This window comes from Garra rufa, chromosome 10, assembly GCF_049309525.1.
Source record: "Garra rufa chromosome 10, GarRuf1.0, whole genome shotgun sequence".
NCBI lineage: Eukaryota > Metazoa > Chordata > Actinopteri > Cypriniformes > Cyprinidae > Garra > Garra rufa.
Window position 1 is genome coordinate 25,634,713 of NC_133370.1, and position 15,212 is coordinate 25,649,924.

The window sequence follows — 15,212 nt, forward strand, 5'->3', positions numbered from 1 at the left end:
AATATGCAGATTTTGGACCTTAAGAAGCATAATATTATCAATGTTGAAATCCAATTTACTCAAAATAGAAATCTTTTGTAATGACGTAAAAGTCTTTCCTGTCATTTTTGATCAATCGAATGCATACTTGCTCAAGACAAGGTTAAAAAAAATGTACTGACCCCAAACATTTGATGAGTAGTCTATTTTAGAAAACAATTTTCATTATGTTTATCAAAACGTAATGTTTCAGTCCTTGAAACTATTTTCTTTTCTTCAGTCAAATCAAACCCTGGCGAATATATCACCCTACTTCCTTTCTTCTTTCACTCTAAAATTATTCCCATTACAAAAGCTAAATGCTGTTTTATAAATAAAAGCCATTTGCATGTTTATTAGTTCATCCCAACCAGCAGGACAAAGCAACACTGGCTCAACAAATGGTTTGAGTTCGAGGTGGGACTGTCCACTTTTCACAATGTTTGGCAGGCAAACAAAAAATGTAGCATTTTGTCAAATTAAACAGGGTTATTAAAGGGATAATTCTGACAATACAAATTCTGTCATCATTTAAAGGGATAGTTTACCCAAAATGGAAAATTCTGTCATTAATTACTCACTCTCATGTCGTTCTAAAACCATAAGACCTTTGTTCACTTTTAGAGCATAAATTGCGATATTTTTGATGAAGTCCGAACACTATCTGACCCTGCATAGACAGCAATGCAACTGAAATAGGCCCAGAAAAGTAGTAAGGACATAACGTAACGTTAATTTTATGATGCTACAATGCTCTCAATAAAAGTGTTTAGAAGACTGACACAGAAGAGAAGAAATTGTTGAATAAAGACGATATTTTTTGTTTTCTTTGTGCACAAAAAGTATTCTCAAAGCTTCATAAAAAACAGATGATTTTTGAAGAAAATTCTAGACTTTCATCAAAAATCTCTTAATTTGTGTTCTGAAGATAAACGAAAGTCTTACAGGTTTGAAACAACATAAGGGTAAGTAATAAATGACTGAATTTTCGTTTTTAGGTGAACTATGCCTTTAAGTATTCAAAATATTTAAAATATCTTCTTTTGTGCTCAACAGAAGAAAAACTCAAACAGGTTTAGAACGACATAAGGGTGAGTAAAGGACAACAGAATTTTTATTTTTATGTGAACTAGCCCTTTAACAATTGCTTCATGCGTTCAGGAAGGTTTAATGAATTTCCTACCAAGCAGGGTGATGATGCAGGCCAGGATGGCGACGAGAGCTCCGGTGCTGAGACCAGCTGACAGCATAAAGGCCTCTGTGCCACATGACTGGGGCGTCCCGTCAGAGTCACAGTCACAGACTCTAATAGACAGTGTGTTAGTGCTGCTGAGAGCAGGGGTCCCGCTGTCCACTATTAACACCGGCAGTCGATACATAGCCTGATCCCTCCTCTGAAAACCACTTCGCTTAGTCAGAACAGAAGCGGTATTGTCTGCAGAGAGAAAGAGTGCGATAGGATGTGAAAAGTGAAAAAATGACTCATATGAAGAGATAAAACAAAGTCTTTTTGGTCTTATTAGGAATAAGAACTGAGTTGCAAGGATTTGCTTAAACTGTCTTAATGAAATCGCACACCTTTATTGTCTCGCAGGGTGAAATTCATGTTCCCAGCTGTCTCTGCAGTGAGGGAGAAGAAGAAGCGATGCCCGCTGGGTGGTTCATCTTTATCCACTGCACTTATGGTTTCGATGACCTAAGACAGTGTCGAAGAGGGAGTAAAGAACAGGAAGATGAATAATGCTGTTATTGCCTCGCTTCAGACAAAACAAGCCACAGCTCTTTCGCTCGAAACACTGCAGTGTTGCCATAACAATGAATGCTGGAGATTATCGTTAAACCTCAGTATTTCATGAATGGAATTAATTATTTGATATGTTTATTAATTAGTAAAAAATAATTAAAATTGATAGCGTATATCAACATTTTCTCAGAAAATCCTCAAAAGGAAATTACTTAAGACATTACATTATTCTGGCAGGTTGAAGCACTAAATAAGTTAATTAACTAGGATTGCTGAATAAAGTTTTCAAATATAGATTTTGTTATTTCCATATTATATCTACCTGATTAGGTTCATGTAACCTAATGTAATCAAACTCAATCAGTCAAACAAACTAATATTTTTACTTGATATAATTATTTACTTAACCTTTCAAAAGTTTGAAATCAGTATGTTTTTTAAAGATGCCTCTTATGCATGTAAAGACTGTATTTATTTGAGCAAAAATACAGAAAAAGCTGTAATATTGTGCAATATTATTGCAATTAAAAATAATGTTTTTCTATTTGAATATACTTTAAAATTAAATTTATTTCTGTGATGCAAAGCTGAATTTTCAGCATCATTACTCCAGTGTTCAGTGTCACACGATCCTACAGAAATAATTCTAATATGCTGATTTATTATCAATGTTTGAAACAATATTTATTTTTTGGAATCTGGGGTGCTTTTTTCAGGATTCTTTGATGAATAAAAAGTTAAGAAGAACAGCATTTATTTTAAGTTGAAATCTTTTGTAACAATATACACTACTGTTCAAAACTCTGGAGTCAGGAATTTTTTAATCCTTTTTTAAAAAAGAGAAATGATTACTTTTTCTCAGCAAGGATGTCTTACATTGATACAATGTGATACTAAAGACTTTTTGTTATTTATCAAAAAATCTTGAAAAAAAAAATCACAGGTTCCAAAAATATATGAAGCATCACAACAGTTTCAAAGCATATTAGAATAATTTCTGAAGGATCGTGTGACACTGAAGACTGGAGTAATGATGCTGAAAATTCAACATTGCATCACAGGAATAAATTATATTATACAGTACATTTAAAAAGAAAACAGTATTTTAAATTGCAATAATATTTCACAATATTACTGTTTTATAAATGCAGCTTTGAAGAGCATAATAGACTTCTTTTAAAAAACATCTTGATTTTTTTTTACTGGTTTATGTACACATAGATCAGACAAACATCTTTGGTGGTTGTGTTGTGACTGTGACAATTAAACTGCGACAATCTTTTGAAAATTGACCTCAATAACCTAGCAATTTTAACACATTTTAATATAATAATTAACAAATTTACCATGCTGAATTGATGCCCACATTTTATATTATAACACCAAACATTTCAACCATCAGCCAAACTCAAGGTGGTGAAATTGGAAAAAAAAAAAAAACACAATTCACAAGTTTAAATCATGCTGAAAACAACATCAGGGAGATAGACCAAGCCAGTAAGCTATCTGTGTAAGACGACGTTCATATGGTATCCAAGGATTTAGCAAAGTACAGGGCCATCCCAGTCTAAATCTGGACCGAAACCCCCAAAGCTGGGCAAAGTGCTGCGTTTTAGAGATGAATATCAGGGTGACCCATCAGGTGGTACGCTAAGAAGATTCTCCTGACACACTGTTGTGGCCTAATCTGTGGGCTTTGGCTGGGTTAAATGTGTGCACAGCTCTTCCCTTGTGTCAGGCTGCAGTCAGCACAAACTCAATCTGCTTGAAAAATCTCCTAAAACCTTACGCACAGGATGAATGCAGCGGTGCGGCGGCAAACAGACACTCCCGTATCATTTCCTCATTCGTCCGAGGAATATGACCTTGTACTAACCGAGAGCTTTTCAGCGCTTTAATTCTCCACTCAGTTATTTTTATTTAACACCAACCTCCATTTACGCTAAGTGAGTATTTGGCAATGGGAACTCTGACGGATTTATCATTTATCTGTAAATATTTTTGAAATCGTAAAACGTTGCGCTATTAAAAAGCTGCATAAATGACACAAGCAGAGCAGGATGTTCCCTCAGCACTGAGCGCTGATTACAGTAAACTGTGACAAAATTAATTACAGATAGTCCATTAAGGCGAATGCAAAGTGTATTGATAAAATCATTGAGGCAATGGGTTCATTTAAAATGAATAAGAGCATCTTGCCAAGGCAGAGCGTCTTAAACCGAACCTGATTTTGCATTCACCAACCGCAGGAGACGTGGAAAAGTAAATCATTTTTTAGAATAATACTGTAAAAACACAAAATGGCTCTTGTGTGGCCAAGAAGTGCATTATATGGAAAAATATGGGTGATTTAAGGCTTTTTGCAGTACATGTAAAAATGGCTGGAGGGCAAGGAATGTCTCCTGCCACCTGATTTTTTTTAACAGAGGGAAAAATCTTCACCGTGGTGAGACCGCCCGTGGAGAGTTAGCAGTCACGAGTGCTTTAAAACACCAGTCTCTCAACCTGCCACTGCTGACCATGTCTCTGAGGCATAAAGAAACAAGACAGAATATAGACGACCTTAAAGAGAGAAAAAACCCCTGGGAAAACACTCACTCCTCATAATCTAATCTGCTAAATCACCTGTAACAAATCACCTGGCTCATTTAGAGACCGCAGCTTCAATTCATATTAAGGTTCTATTAAATCCGAAAAGTCATATTAGGAACAAAAGAGAAACCAAGGGCACTGAGAAAAGAGCTTTGCGCTGAGAAACGAAGGTGAAGACATACGTTTGGTGCCTGTGACCCCATTACAAGCACTTGTTGGATGGGGATCTGGGGACCTTTTTCAACAAGCCATCTGTTTTAGACTCGGATGCAATGATGGGGAATATTCCCTCTCGTATCATGTACATTGGGGATGGGTGATTATGATCGCCTAGTCATCCAACAACTGACTTCATTAGATATTTTTAGAGGTTTCAGAATTGTAGAGGCCATTCTTTAAATGGTAAGGAATAATTAACAATAGCGAAGACAAAAATGTATGAACAACACTGCTAATGAAGATAAGATATTAACAATGCTAAATAATTAAGTTCTAAGTAATCCAAATAAACTTTCCATTATAAAAAAAAAATGTAATTTTTTTTATTTTATTGTCCTGCATTTTTATGACACTGTACCAAGATAAAAGCACATCCACTGTAAAAAAATTAGTAAAAAAAAAAGTTTAGCAGCTGCCTTAAAATTTTAAGTTAAATCAGCTTAAAAGTACAAGTCATTTTAACTCATTTTTTTGTCGTGAGTTGAAATGACTTGTAGTTTTAGGTTAATTTAACTTAAAATTTAAAGGCAGCTGCTAAACTTAAGTTTGTAAGATGAAACTGGGATTTTTTTTACAGTGTATCAAACAAAGACTCAAATTTTGTAATTTTTTTAAGAAATTCAAACAATAAATACTGTTTTGTGGCTCTTTAATGTGTCGTGACAGCTGCGTTTCCATTACAAATTTGCACAAAACTTTGCTGCTATTTTATAAATGTCGATTCAAAAGTATTGCAAAATGATTCAAAAGTATTGCAAGTCATGGCAACGGATTTTTGTGGGATTTTGGCTATATTTAATCGAATGTGACCTGTTAATGTGATTTTTATTGCTGTTTTACAAAACATTCCTTTTTCGAATTGCCTGAAAAACCACCTCATGCGAGCGTAAAAACATTTTTGCGATATATGGAAGTTTGGCGTATTTTCAATATGCAATTACAATTTGCACAATTTAAAGGGTAATGGAAACAAAGCTACCATAGTGCCTCAGTTCAAGTGGCATGTGAACCGTTCATCTCTTCCTTATTACTAGTTATAGCACAAAATAAACACGAATTAACATTATAAGCTATCTTGTTTCAACCGCGGAAAGATATCAATACACACAATTTTTCAAGTTCCAGTTCGCAGATGTTAATCCACTTTCATGTATGGTTTGTTTTCGGACAAAAAAAGGCAGATTCTACGCTATGATTGTTCAGAATGACAGTCAATCAAACTCCTTGTGAAGACTCAATTGCTTTTTAATGCAAGAATACATCTTATGTCTGATTGGGATCAAGCGAAAAAAAATGTGAACGATTTGTCGACTAGTCATAGATGCAAACCCTACTTTGAAATTATGTACTTTTTGCTCTCTCTCTCTCTCACTGGCAGATGAGCATGTAGGAAAGATGTGAAAAATTTAATTTGCACTTAAAACCTGGTTTCATTTGCTCTCAAAACCTGGCAACAGGTTTTCCACGCAACTATATGCAACGATTCATTCTTCCTCCAGGCAATTCTGAGGAGTTCATTCAAATTCAAGAGCTCCATACAGTCTCTTTCAGAGCGGCTGGCTTCTTGATGGAGCAGGTGTGAAGCTCTAAATATACAAATGTGCAGATGAGGCGTATGAAAACAACGAAGTGGAGATACACTCGTTGATAACAATGTAACAACAGGCACGAAGACTGGCTGAAAAAGAGCCTATTTCGCCTCAGACGCAAATAGACAAACAGCATTTGCGACTATTTTGCAAGGCACTGAAGTGACAAAGAAACGTAAAAGTGCCATCACTGTTTGTTGAAGATATTGTGCCTCACGGCAAACATTCTGTCTGATCAAAATTCTTCGTCTAACAGCTCCAGAACGCCTCACTCAAAGGCTTTGACTTTCAGATTCGGTCTCCAAAAGCACTCCAGGATGTCTGAGAGCCTCTGTTCTGCAGGTACAACGGTTTAAGGGCCGTTATAAGGACAGAGCCGTCGTGCTAAGAATCACAAGAGAGATGCGCGCTATCGAGACAGCATTTGACTATCACCGCGGCATCGCTCAAGTGCTCCCATGGCTGAAGATATGGAAGTGAACACAAATCACAGGGGAAACTAAATCATTATGAAAACATACAGGCGCTTTCATCTCTATTCAGAGAAAGAGAGACCATTCTACTGTTCCTCGGAGAGGCGGGAAAGTAATTTAGCCTCTAATATGAGAGAGAGCTCTGAAAGTTGGAAGTGATGGAAGTCTGGTGTGTCCAAAACACATAGAGAGTGTTCTTGGGGGACTATGGTAATGTGTTTCAAGGCTGAGATAGCATTTGTGAAAAGAGCCCACCAGCACCTTTTCACTTAGGCAAAACAAACACGGTTCCCTGTGACTCTGGGACACAGGCAGGCCAGGACTAATTGTTATGGCCCAGACAATCATGCCACTACAGGGGATTGTATCTCATGCTCAGTAAACCCTGTAGCCTTGTTCTGTTCTCTCTTTGTTTTGAGAGCTCTTGTGGGAGGGATTATTTTTCTTAAGAAAAAGAAAAACATCCTTCAGTATTCTTTCACTACTCCCACAAGAAATGATCAGATCAAGTCAATTTCTGATACACTAATAAAAACAACATTCTAATTGAGCGAGCAGGAATTTCAAACACCTCTGCAAATGCTCGACTATTAACTCTCCTCTAAATAAACACCGTCTGTCAAAGATCTAAATTAAACAATTACAGTTTCTAAGTAGGGTTTCTATGGAAGCTTGTTTCTTGTTAGTCTGTTACTGATGAAATATACACGTGAGATATAGTCACAAATGCAAGAAATAATCACAATTAATACGTTACAATAACAAACCTGCAGTCATGAGACAGTCGCATTTACAAGTAAAACGACAAAGTCACAAATAGCAGGAAAAAATGTAAAGTTGCAAGATATAAAGTCATAAATGTGAGATAAGGTTGCACTTATAAGAAATAATCAATGCTGTAAGAGATGAAGCTGGAAATTATGTGATTTAAAGTCACACAATTGCAAGATAAAGTTGAGATTATGAGAAATAGCCACAACTAACCGGTAGAAATCTGACTACCGTCTCTATAGCGGTTACAGTCCTATGTGACGTCGCTGTGCTACGTGGTCAAAAAAAACCCAACATATTTGCATGCATTTTTAAGCATGGCGCTTTAAAAACAAGTGATTTTAAGCCATTGAAATGCTATCAGCAGTAAAAGATAACTCATTTCGCTATATGTGCACGCTGTCTTAGAGATGTGCGTACAAGAAGACGGTGCTTATAGAGCTTGGGAGTGTTGAACAGAGTTATATTTTGCTGTTTATAGGCCTACACTTGTATGTATCAAAATGCACATCTTTGCAAGTATTCTCAATAACACAGTAATTTAGGTCTCAAGTAAAAGCAAACAGCTGAGAAAGAAAACATGTGTAACAGTAAATTGGATCTGAACAGTCTAACATTCCTGCTGTCATTCACGGTAAATTACGAAAGAGAGAAAATCTCTCACCGCTCTTGACTAAATCACTTTTGTAACTTTAATAAGAATAAATATATATTTAGTTCACACAGTGAAGAATATGTTTTTATACATTTGATTACTTTATACAACTTATGTAGCATTTGTAGATTTTTTTGCACTATTGCTTGTAAGTAGTTTCTTATTCTTATTTAATCACTGACTGTTTACTTGTCTTCAGTGAGCTTTTAATTCTTTTGTTTATTTATGATTGATTTATGATTTTTTTGTGATATTGACACTGGTGACAAGAACTTAAAAATTTCTTCAACGTATCAAAAAGACATTATTTAAAGCAAAAATATCTATATTGTGTTATATATCAGCACTGTTAAATAAAATTACTCATATCGCAATAAAAGTTTTTGGTCATATCGCCCACTCCTAGAAATAGCCATAACTGATACCAAGTTGCAATTGTGAAATAAAGACAGAATTATGTGAAATAATAAACACAATTGTGAGATATGAAGTCTCAGTTGTGAGAAAATTGGAATTGTGAGATATAGTTGCAATTACAAGACAATAAAATCAGAATTAGAAAATAAATTAGACTATTACAACATAAAAATGAACTTCTTTCCATGTAGCTTTTAGAGTTACAGTAGTAGATGCTCTCAGAAGGAAAGGCACCTCTAATTGAGTAGAATCAGTCATGTTTTCACCACTGGTGTTGGTCCTCTGACATTACCCAGTGCTTTCAAGATCAATGGTGCATCATGTCACAAAATTTGTCAGTGGCTTTTATCATTTCCATTAGGACTGAACAAAGGTCCAGAATGCTTCCTCCACGCACTCATAGTGAGTGTTTAGTATGTGGCATTCGTAATGCCCTTTATACCACATTCATCTTAGTAATGACGTTCTGACAAACATTGGAATATGAATGCGATAGAGAATGTGTTTGAATCAGGGCATGTTGCTGACTCGAAAATGAGGAACCCATTGGTTTGCTAGTGTGTGTGTTCTGCAATTGCCTGCTGAAGGACTTCACATTTGGCTACTTGACACAATGCCACGCTCCCCAACAAACCAATTTCATGCCACAGTCACCTCTGTCTCATTTGCATCGGTGTAAAGCTTTTTCTGCATGAGTGCACAATGTTTTGATCCCCTGATTAGAGTGATCTGCAGCAGAAAGCTACCAGAATCCTGTTGTTATCATTTTGTCCATCTGTGGCTCTCGCTGCTCTTTACTAGCTATAGATCCAGGTCTAGATTCTTTCTGGTTGAGTTTCTGAAGAAGGACATCAAAAGATAGACAAATAAACTAATATTTAAAAAAAAGGTTTCGGTTTTATAACCTTGGTTCAAGCTGCACACTGCAGTACATAATCTGAAAATGAGATCTATTCTCATTTACTAGGTGCTTCCAACAGTAATACAGCACAATTAATTTCATCCAGTATGAGAAATGTTGTGACAAGAGTAATTATTTTGGTTTATTGGACTATACAGGTTTGAAATCACATTTTCAGAAGAATCAAGAGCCACAATACCTGTCCTGGTCCAATGCTTTCACACAGGAAGGTCTCATACTCTATGGCAAAGACTGGCGCGTTGTCATTAATGTCCATCACTGTGATCAGAGCCACTCCTTTCCCAACCTGCGCCGGGTCCACTGAAATCACAGAGAAAAAATATGCACGCTTGAATAGGCTAATAGATTAAAAAACATGAGGACACCAGCACATTTATTTCAATATGTTTTATTTATGTAAATGTGTTATATTATTTAATAGGTTGCATTTATTTTAATATGTGCCTTGCCATCTTCCTGGTCACCGTTGGCTTGCTCACTGGGGACATTAAATCATCATTTTCCGTAATTCTGAATTGAAATTATTTGTATTATGAAAAGATTCTACTTCACAAATCAAAACAAAACTAAACAGAGCAAAAAAAGTTCTAAATCAGTTGGAAATATTATTTAAAAAAGTAAAAGTAATAAAGTATGAAAGCCTGTTTCCGCCACTGAATAAAAAAAAAAGGTTATTGCGACTTATCTCACAGTTCTGACTTTATAACTCACAACTGCGAGTTTATATCATGCAATTCTGACTTTATTTCTTGCAATTGTGAGTTTATATACTGAAATTCTGACTTCATATGTAGCAATTCTGACTATAACTCACAATTGTGTTTATATACCGTAATTCTGACTTTATTTCTCGCAATTTTGAGTTTATATACTGAAATTCTGACTTCATATGTAGCAATTCTGACTATAACTCACAATTGTGTGTTTAGATCTCACAGTTCTGAGAAAAAAAAGTCAGAATTGTGATTTAAGTCACAATTGTGAGATACAACCTCGCATTTATGTAAACACATCAGTCTTTTCTTTTCTCCTTAGGACTGGACTTTGTAATTCGCAATTGCGAGTTTATATCTCACAATTTTGAAAAAAATATCAGAATTGTGAGATAAAAAGTCGCAATTGCAAGGAAAAAAGTCAGAAATGGGAGATATAAACTCGCAACTGCGAGTGACAAAGTCCAGTTCAGCTTATATACAGCAATTCTGATTTTATATCAAGCAATTCTGACTTTATAACTATATCTCACAGTTCTGAGAAAAAAAAGTCAGAATTGCGAGATACAAAGTCGCAATTGCAAGAAAAAAAAGTCAGAATTGGGAGTTTATAACTTGCAATTCTGACTTTATTTCTCGCAATTTTGAGCTCATATACCGCAATTCTGCCATTATATCTAACATTTCTAACTTTATAACTTGCAATTGAGCGTTTATATCTCACAGTTCTGAGAAAAGAAGTCAGAATTGCGAGTTTATGATGCAATTCCAAAAAACAAAAAAAAAACAAAGGAACAGTTCACCCAAAAAAATTACAATTTTGTTATTAAGTACTCATCCTCAGGTCGTTTCAAACCTTCCTTCATTTTAGGACCACAAATTAACATTTTTTTGTTGAAATCCAAGAGCTTTCTGACCCTAAATAGACCGTGTTCAAGGCCCAGAAAGTTGTAAGAACATTGTTAAAATAGTCCATGTGATCAGTGGTTCAACCTCAATGTTATGAAAATACGAGAATACTTTTTATGTGCAAAGAAAACAAAAGAAGAAATTGTTCATCTTTGCACACAAAAAGTATCCTTACAGCTTCTAAAATTACAGTTAAACCACTGATTGGGCCTTAAACGTGTCAGTTGCATTAATGTCTATGCAGGGTCAGAAAGCTCTCAGATTTCATCAAAAATATATATTATTTAATTAATGACAGAATTTTCATTTTGGGGTTAACTATCTCTTTAAGCATTACAATGACGTACATCCATTATGCATCTATGTATAATAAAGGTAGAGATGTATTTTGGGGGGATTTCTGAAGCAGCTGTCACAAAAGTGTGCTAAGTAGCCGTTTAGCTACTTGCATCGAGACTGACAAGAGTAGATGAACATGCTCCTCCTGAACTTTAGTGCTCCACTTAAATATTCCCATTGATGTTCTTACAAGTGATTGCGAATGCACTTCTCCTACTGCGGCTGCATAAACTTTGTTCATTTTATCCAGAAAAATAAATGAGAAATCATTTATATCTGGCAATTGTTCAGAAGCTGGAGTTACATTAACAATTTGACCCTTAGTATACATAAAAAGACAGAGCCGCAGCGAGGAGTAAATCTTAGAAATGAAAGTCACGAGGATTGATGCAATACAGGAAACTGAAATAGGAATTAGCTGCCGGGGTTTTTTGTGTCGCTCGCTGTTTCCATGAGTGCCGAGGACCATAAAAACAACTCTGGGAAATTTACTGCTGCAATACGCGCAATAGAATTTAATGTGACTTTGAATCAAATTTGAGCTGTCAAAATAAACAGGCCGATCGCAACATCATCCCATTTATCAGCAATCCGATCCAAAACAGCAGACGTATAAGGGCCTTTCTGGTAAAACTCGAGTATAACATAAATGCTTTAAGCCCACATCTGATTTGCGTTATAGTTCTACTTTTAGCAAATAAGGTGATATTTTCAACCACCATGCATGCTGCACTTGGCAATCAACAAATTAACAGACTGCAAAATGGCGTGAGGTTATTTTTGTTGTGTAACTATGCAATGTAGATATCTCAAATGGTATCGGCGCTTAAGCACAAGCCAACAGCAAACACCTGTTGAGGGCATACTGCCTCTAGTCAACCAGAACCGACACAGCTGCTAGTATTCTTTGAGTAGGCCGACTGCTGTTTGCTAGTACATTCGGTGCATGCTCACAATGCACTACAAAACAAATTAAGAGCATTTCGGTCGTGTGCTAATCGGCAAAATCTCTGCATTTTTGCAAGCTGCCCCGTCATTATGAGCTTTTCATAATTTTGGCAGCGGTGATGATATTGAGGGCATTGAGGAGGACAAAACGCGGTCATGGTCTTGAGCCAAATGAGTTGATGGAGAGCAAAAATAAATCTATTCTGCAGGTGTGAACATGCAGCGGCAGTGGGCTGGAAATATGCTGGCTCATTCGAAGTTGATTTCCATTGAAAAGCCAGTGATTTATTGTACGTACCACACTAGCTTGACTCTTTACGTGGCTAGCAGAATTCGGCTTAACTGTCTAATCCAAACGCTGCTCTGGTTTAGGGAAAACGCATATCCCAACAAAACAGCACTAGTAAATATATGACTCACGCCTCCCAGTATCTTCCGCCCAAGATATATAGAGCCCATCTGCCTCCGGGCCGTACACACCTGCAGGAAACATGCTGAGTTGCAGGCGGGGAGAGAGAAACGGTGTGCGCTTTGAGCTAATTCATCTATTAATTTGACTTTTTAGAGGATGAGGGATCTACCGTGAATTAAACCCAGGCAGACTGCCATCGCTGGATGAGTATCGTAACTTGCTTTACAATGCTCTAAACAATAAAACGGGTGATAAGTTACCTCAGCGTCGATGGCACGGACAGTGGCTGTTAAGCACATTGTCATGGCGGTGACTATAATGTCACAACTGATGCCCCTGGGCACTGGCTCATAATTCGCCATGTTAAGTGCAGTCACAAATGTAATAGCGCCACAGTTTTTTGACCAATGAATTTCCTTGACTTTTCCAAGACCTTGCCGGTCGTTTGTGATTACTAGATAAAGACTGTTGTGAGAAGTCATTTTAGAGAGATTACTAGGCTTATTTCAGGCACTCAGATTTTCCAGGCAGCAATGTTGTTGACTAATATAGTAAATATGTCCTGATATTAAATGTCTGGTCAAGGTAACGTGAGTTGCTTTTATAAACACATTGCTAAGATAAATAAGACCAATCTTCAATAAACAGTTAAAGGTAAAAGGAACAGGGCCACACAACATATAATGCTCAAAAATATTTCAAACCTAGAAGTTTTTTTCATGTTTATTAACGTGTGTTTAATGCAGGGATTCCTAAACATTTAAAATATTTCTTGAAATATTTCTTGAAATATCAGATGTCGGTTAATGGTCACATTGACTTGCAGGTAAACAAATAAAATATTTGTGTTTTTTGTGTTAAAGCGTTCAAATTGCTTTTACTTTACATTTTTTATAATTGAATGAATGATTAGGTTTTATCAACTCTCAACTATCAACTCACTAACTCACTTTTCATCATGTAATCTGTAATCATCAACGGACTATAATTTGTAAGTAATCCATCCAGCTCTGTGCGTTTATGAGAATATATATATACACACACACACACACATATATATATATATATATATATATATATATATATATATATATATATATATATTGCCCTTAAAATCTAAAATAACATAGCAAATTGCATATTTGCACTAATATTGATTATGTGCACATTTATAGTAATTTCTCTTCAGCTTCTAAAGAGATTCTGGCACACTTAGCAACTTTTCCCTGAATGTGCCTTTCAAATATGGTTGCCCTAAAATCTAAAAATCCATTCCATTCCATTATCCATTAAAATATCTATGAGATTCCCTTTATGATTTTCAGGACCATTAACACCCCACCCTACCTATATATATATATACTCGTAGACTTGAGATATGGCTGTATATCGGCACTTGGCGGCCTCGTGCCTACGGCGAATCACAACCGTGCCGATATACAGCCATATCTCAAGTCTACGAGTGTGATATTGCTCATTTATATATATATATATATATATATATATATATATATATATATATATATATATATATATATATATATATATATAATACAGGGCTCTCAAGTCTCACGCATTCAACCAGTTCACACGCTCTCACGCCACACCTTGTATTTCTCACTCTGAAAAGTAAGGGATAACTTGTCCCGCTATATGGTGTTAATGGACGAGGTGCAGGCTTTGCAGAGAGAAGTACTCTGCCAAGCTCATAGCTGTCTTGAGAGTTAAATGGCACCTACCAGCCAAAAAATTAGAATTTGCTGTTTTCTGGTATATTACGTGATCCCGCTACAATCACGTTCGTCACTAGGCAATGTAGACGCGCACACACGGGACAAGGCCAGCGGTGGAATTGTTGCGGGGCTGCCGCTTTCTCTCGCAGTGGAAGCGTTTAGTACAGTTGAGGAGGTGGTCGCGTTGCGGTCTCGGAGCGGACGTTGCCATTTGTATTTACTAGAAACTAAATAAATGCAGCAGAGTTTTTCATATTTATTTTTATTTATTTATTTATATTTATTTATTATTTAAGATAGTGAGAACTGATGTTGGGGATTATAGCCAAATTTGTGCAAAATTATTAGTTCTTCAACAGCTTTAACTAATTGTGGGCCTGAAATTAAGGAAAAGACAAGATAATTGGTAAATCTGCTAAAAAAAAAGACAGACAAAGTCATCCAAATAAAATAAATCAACATTGTTGGGAAGGTTATTTTGGAAATAGGCTGTAATAGGCTACAGATTAAATTTCCCTATTTAAAATGTAATTTAAAAGTAGTGTAACTATTTCAATTGCTTTAGAGGTAATGTAAAATTACATTTGATTACTAAATTTCTTTTAAAACTTTTTAAGCAGGCAGGTTTACCTTACAGTAGCACTCAACACTAATTACTGTCAATTTTACAAAATCCTTCATCACTTGAATTAAGATTATAATAATTTAATTTTACAGCACAGCCACCGCAAAATCTTTAGCACCTCTGTTTAACTCCT

General features: G+C 35.9%; 1 protein-coding gene across 1 annotated transcript in view; it reads right to left on the bottom strand.

The window, feature by feature from the left end:
- The window catches only part of cdh7a (cadherin 7a), a 71,998-nt gene that overhangs the window by 13,289 nt on the left and 43,497 nt on the right, over nt 1-15,212 (bottom strand). Inside the window, exons 9-11 of the mRNA XM_073848367.1 lie at nt 9,579-9,700; nt 1,597-1,714; nt 1,202-1,453 (exon numbers count right to left, since the gene is read on the bottom strand). Of these exons, the coding sequence (XP_073704468.1) occupies nt 1,202-1,453; nt 1,597-1,714; nt 9,579-9,700 (492 nt within the window). The remainder of the gene's footprint in view (nt 1-1,201; nt 1,454-1,596; nt 1,715-9,578; nt 9,701-15,212) is intronic.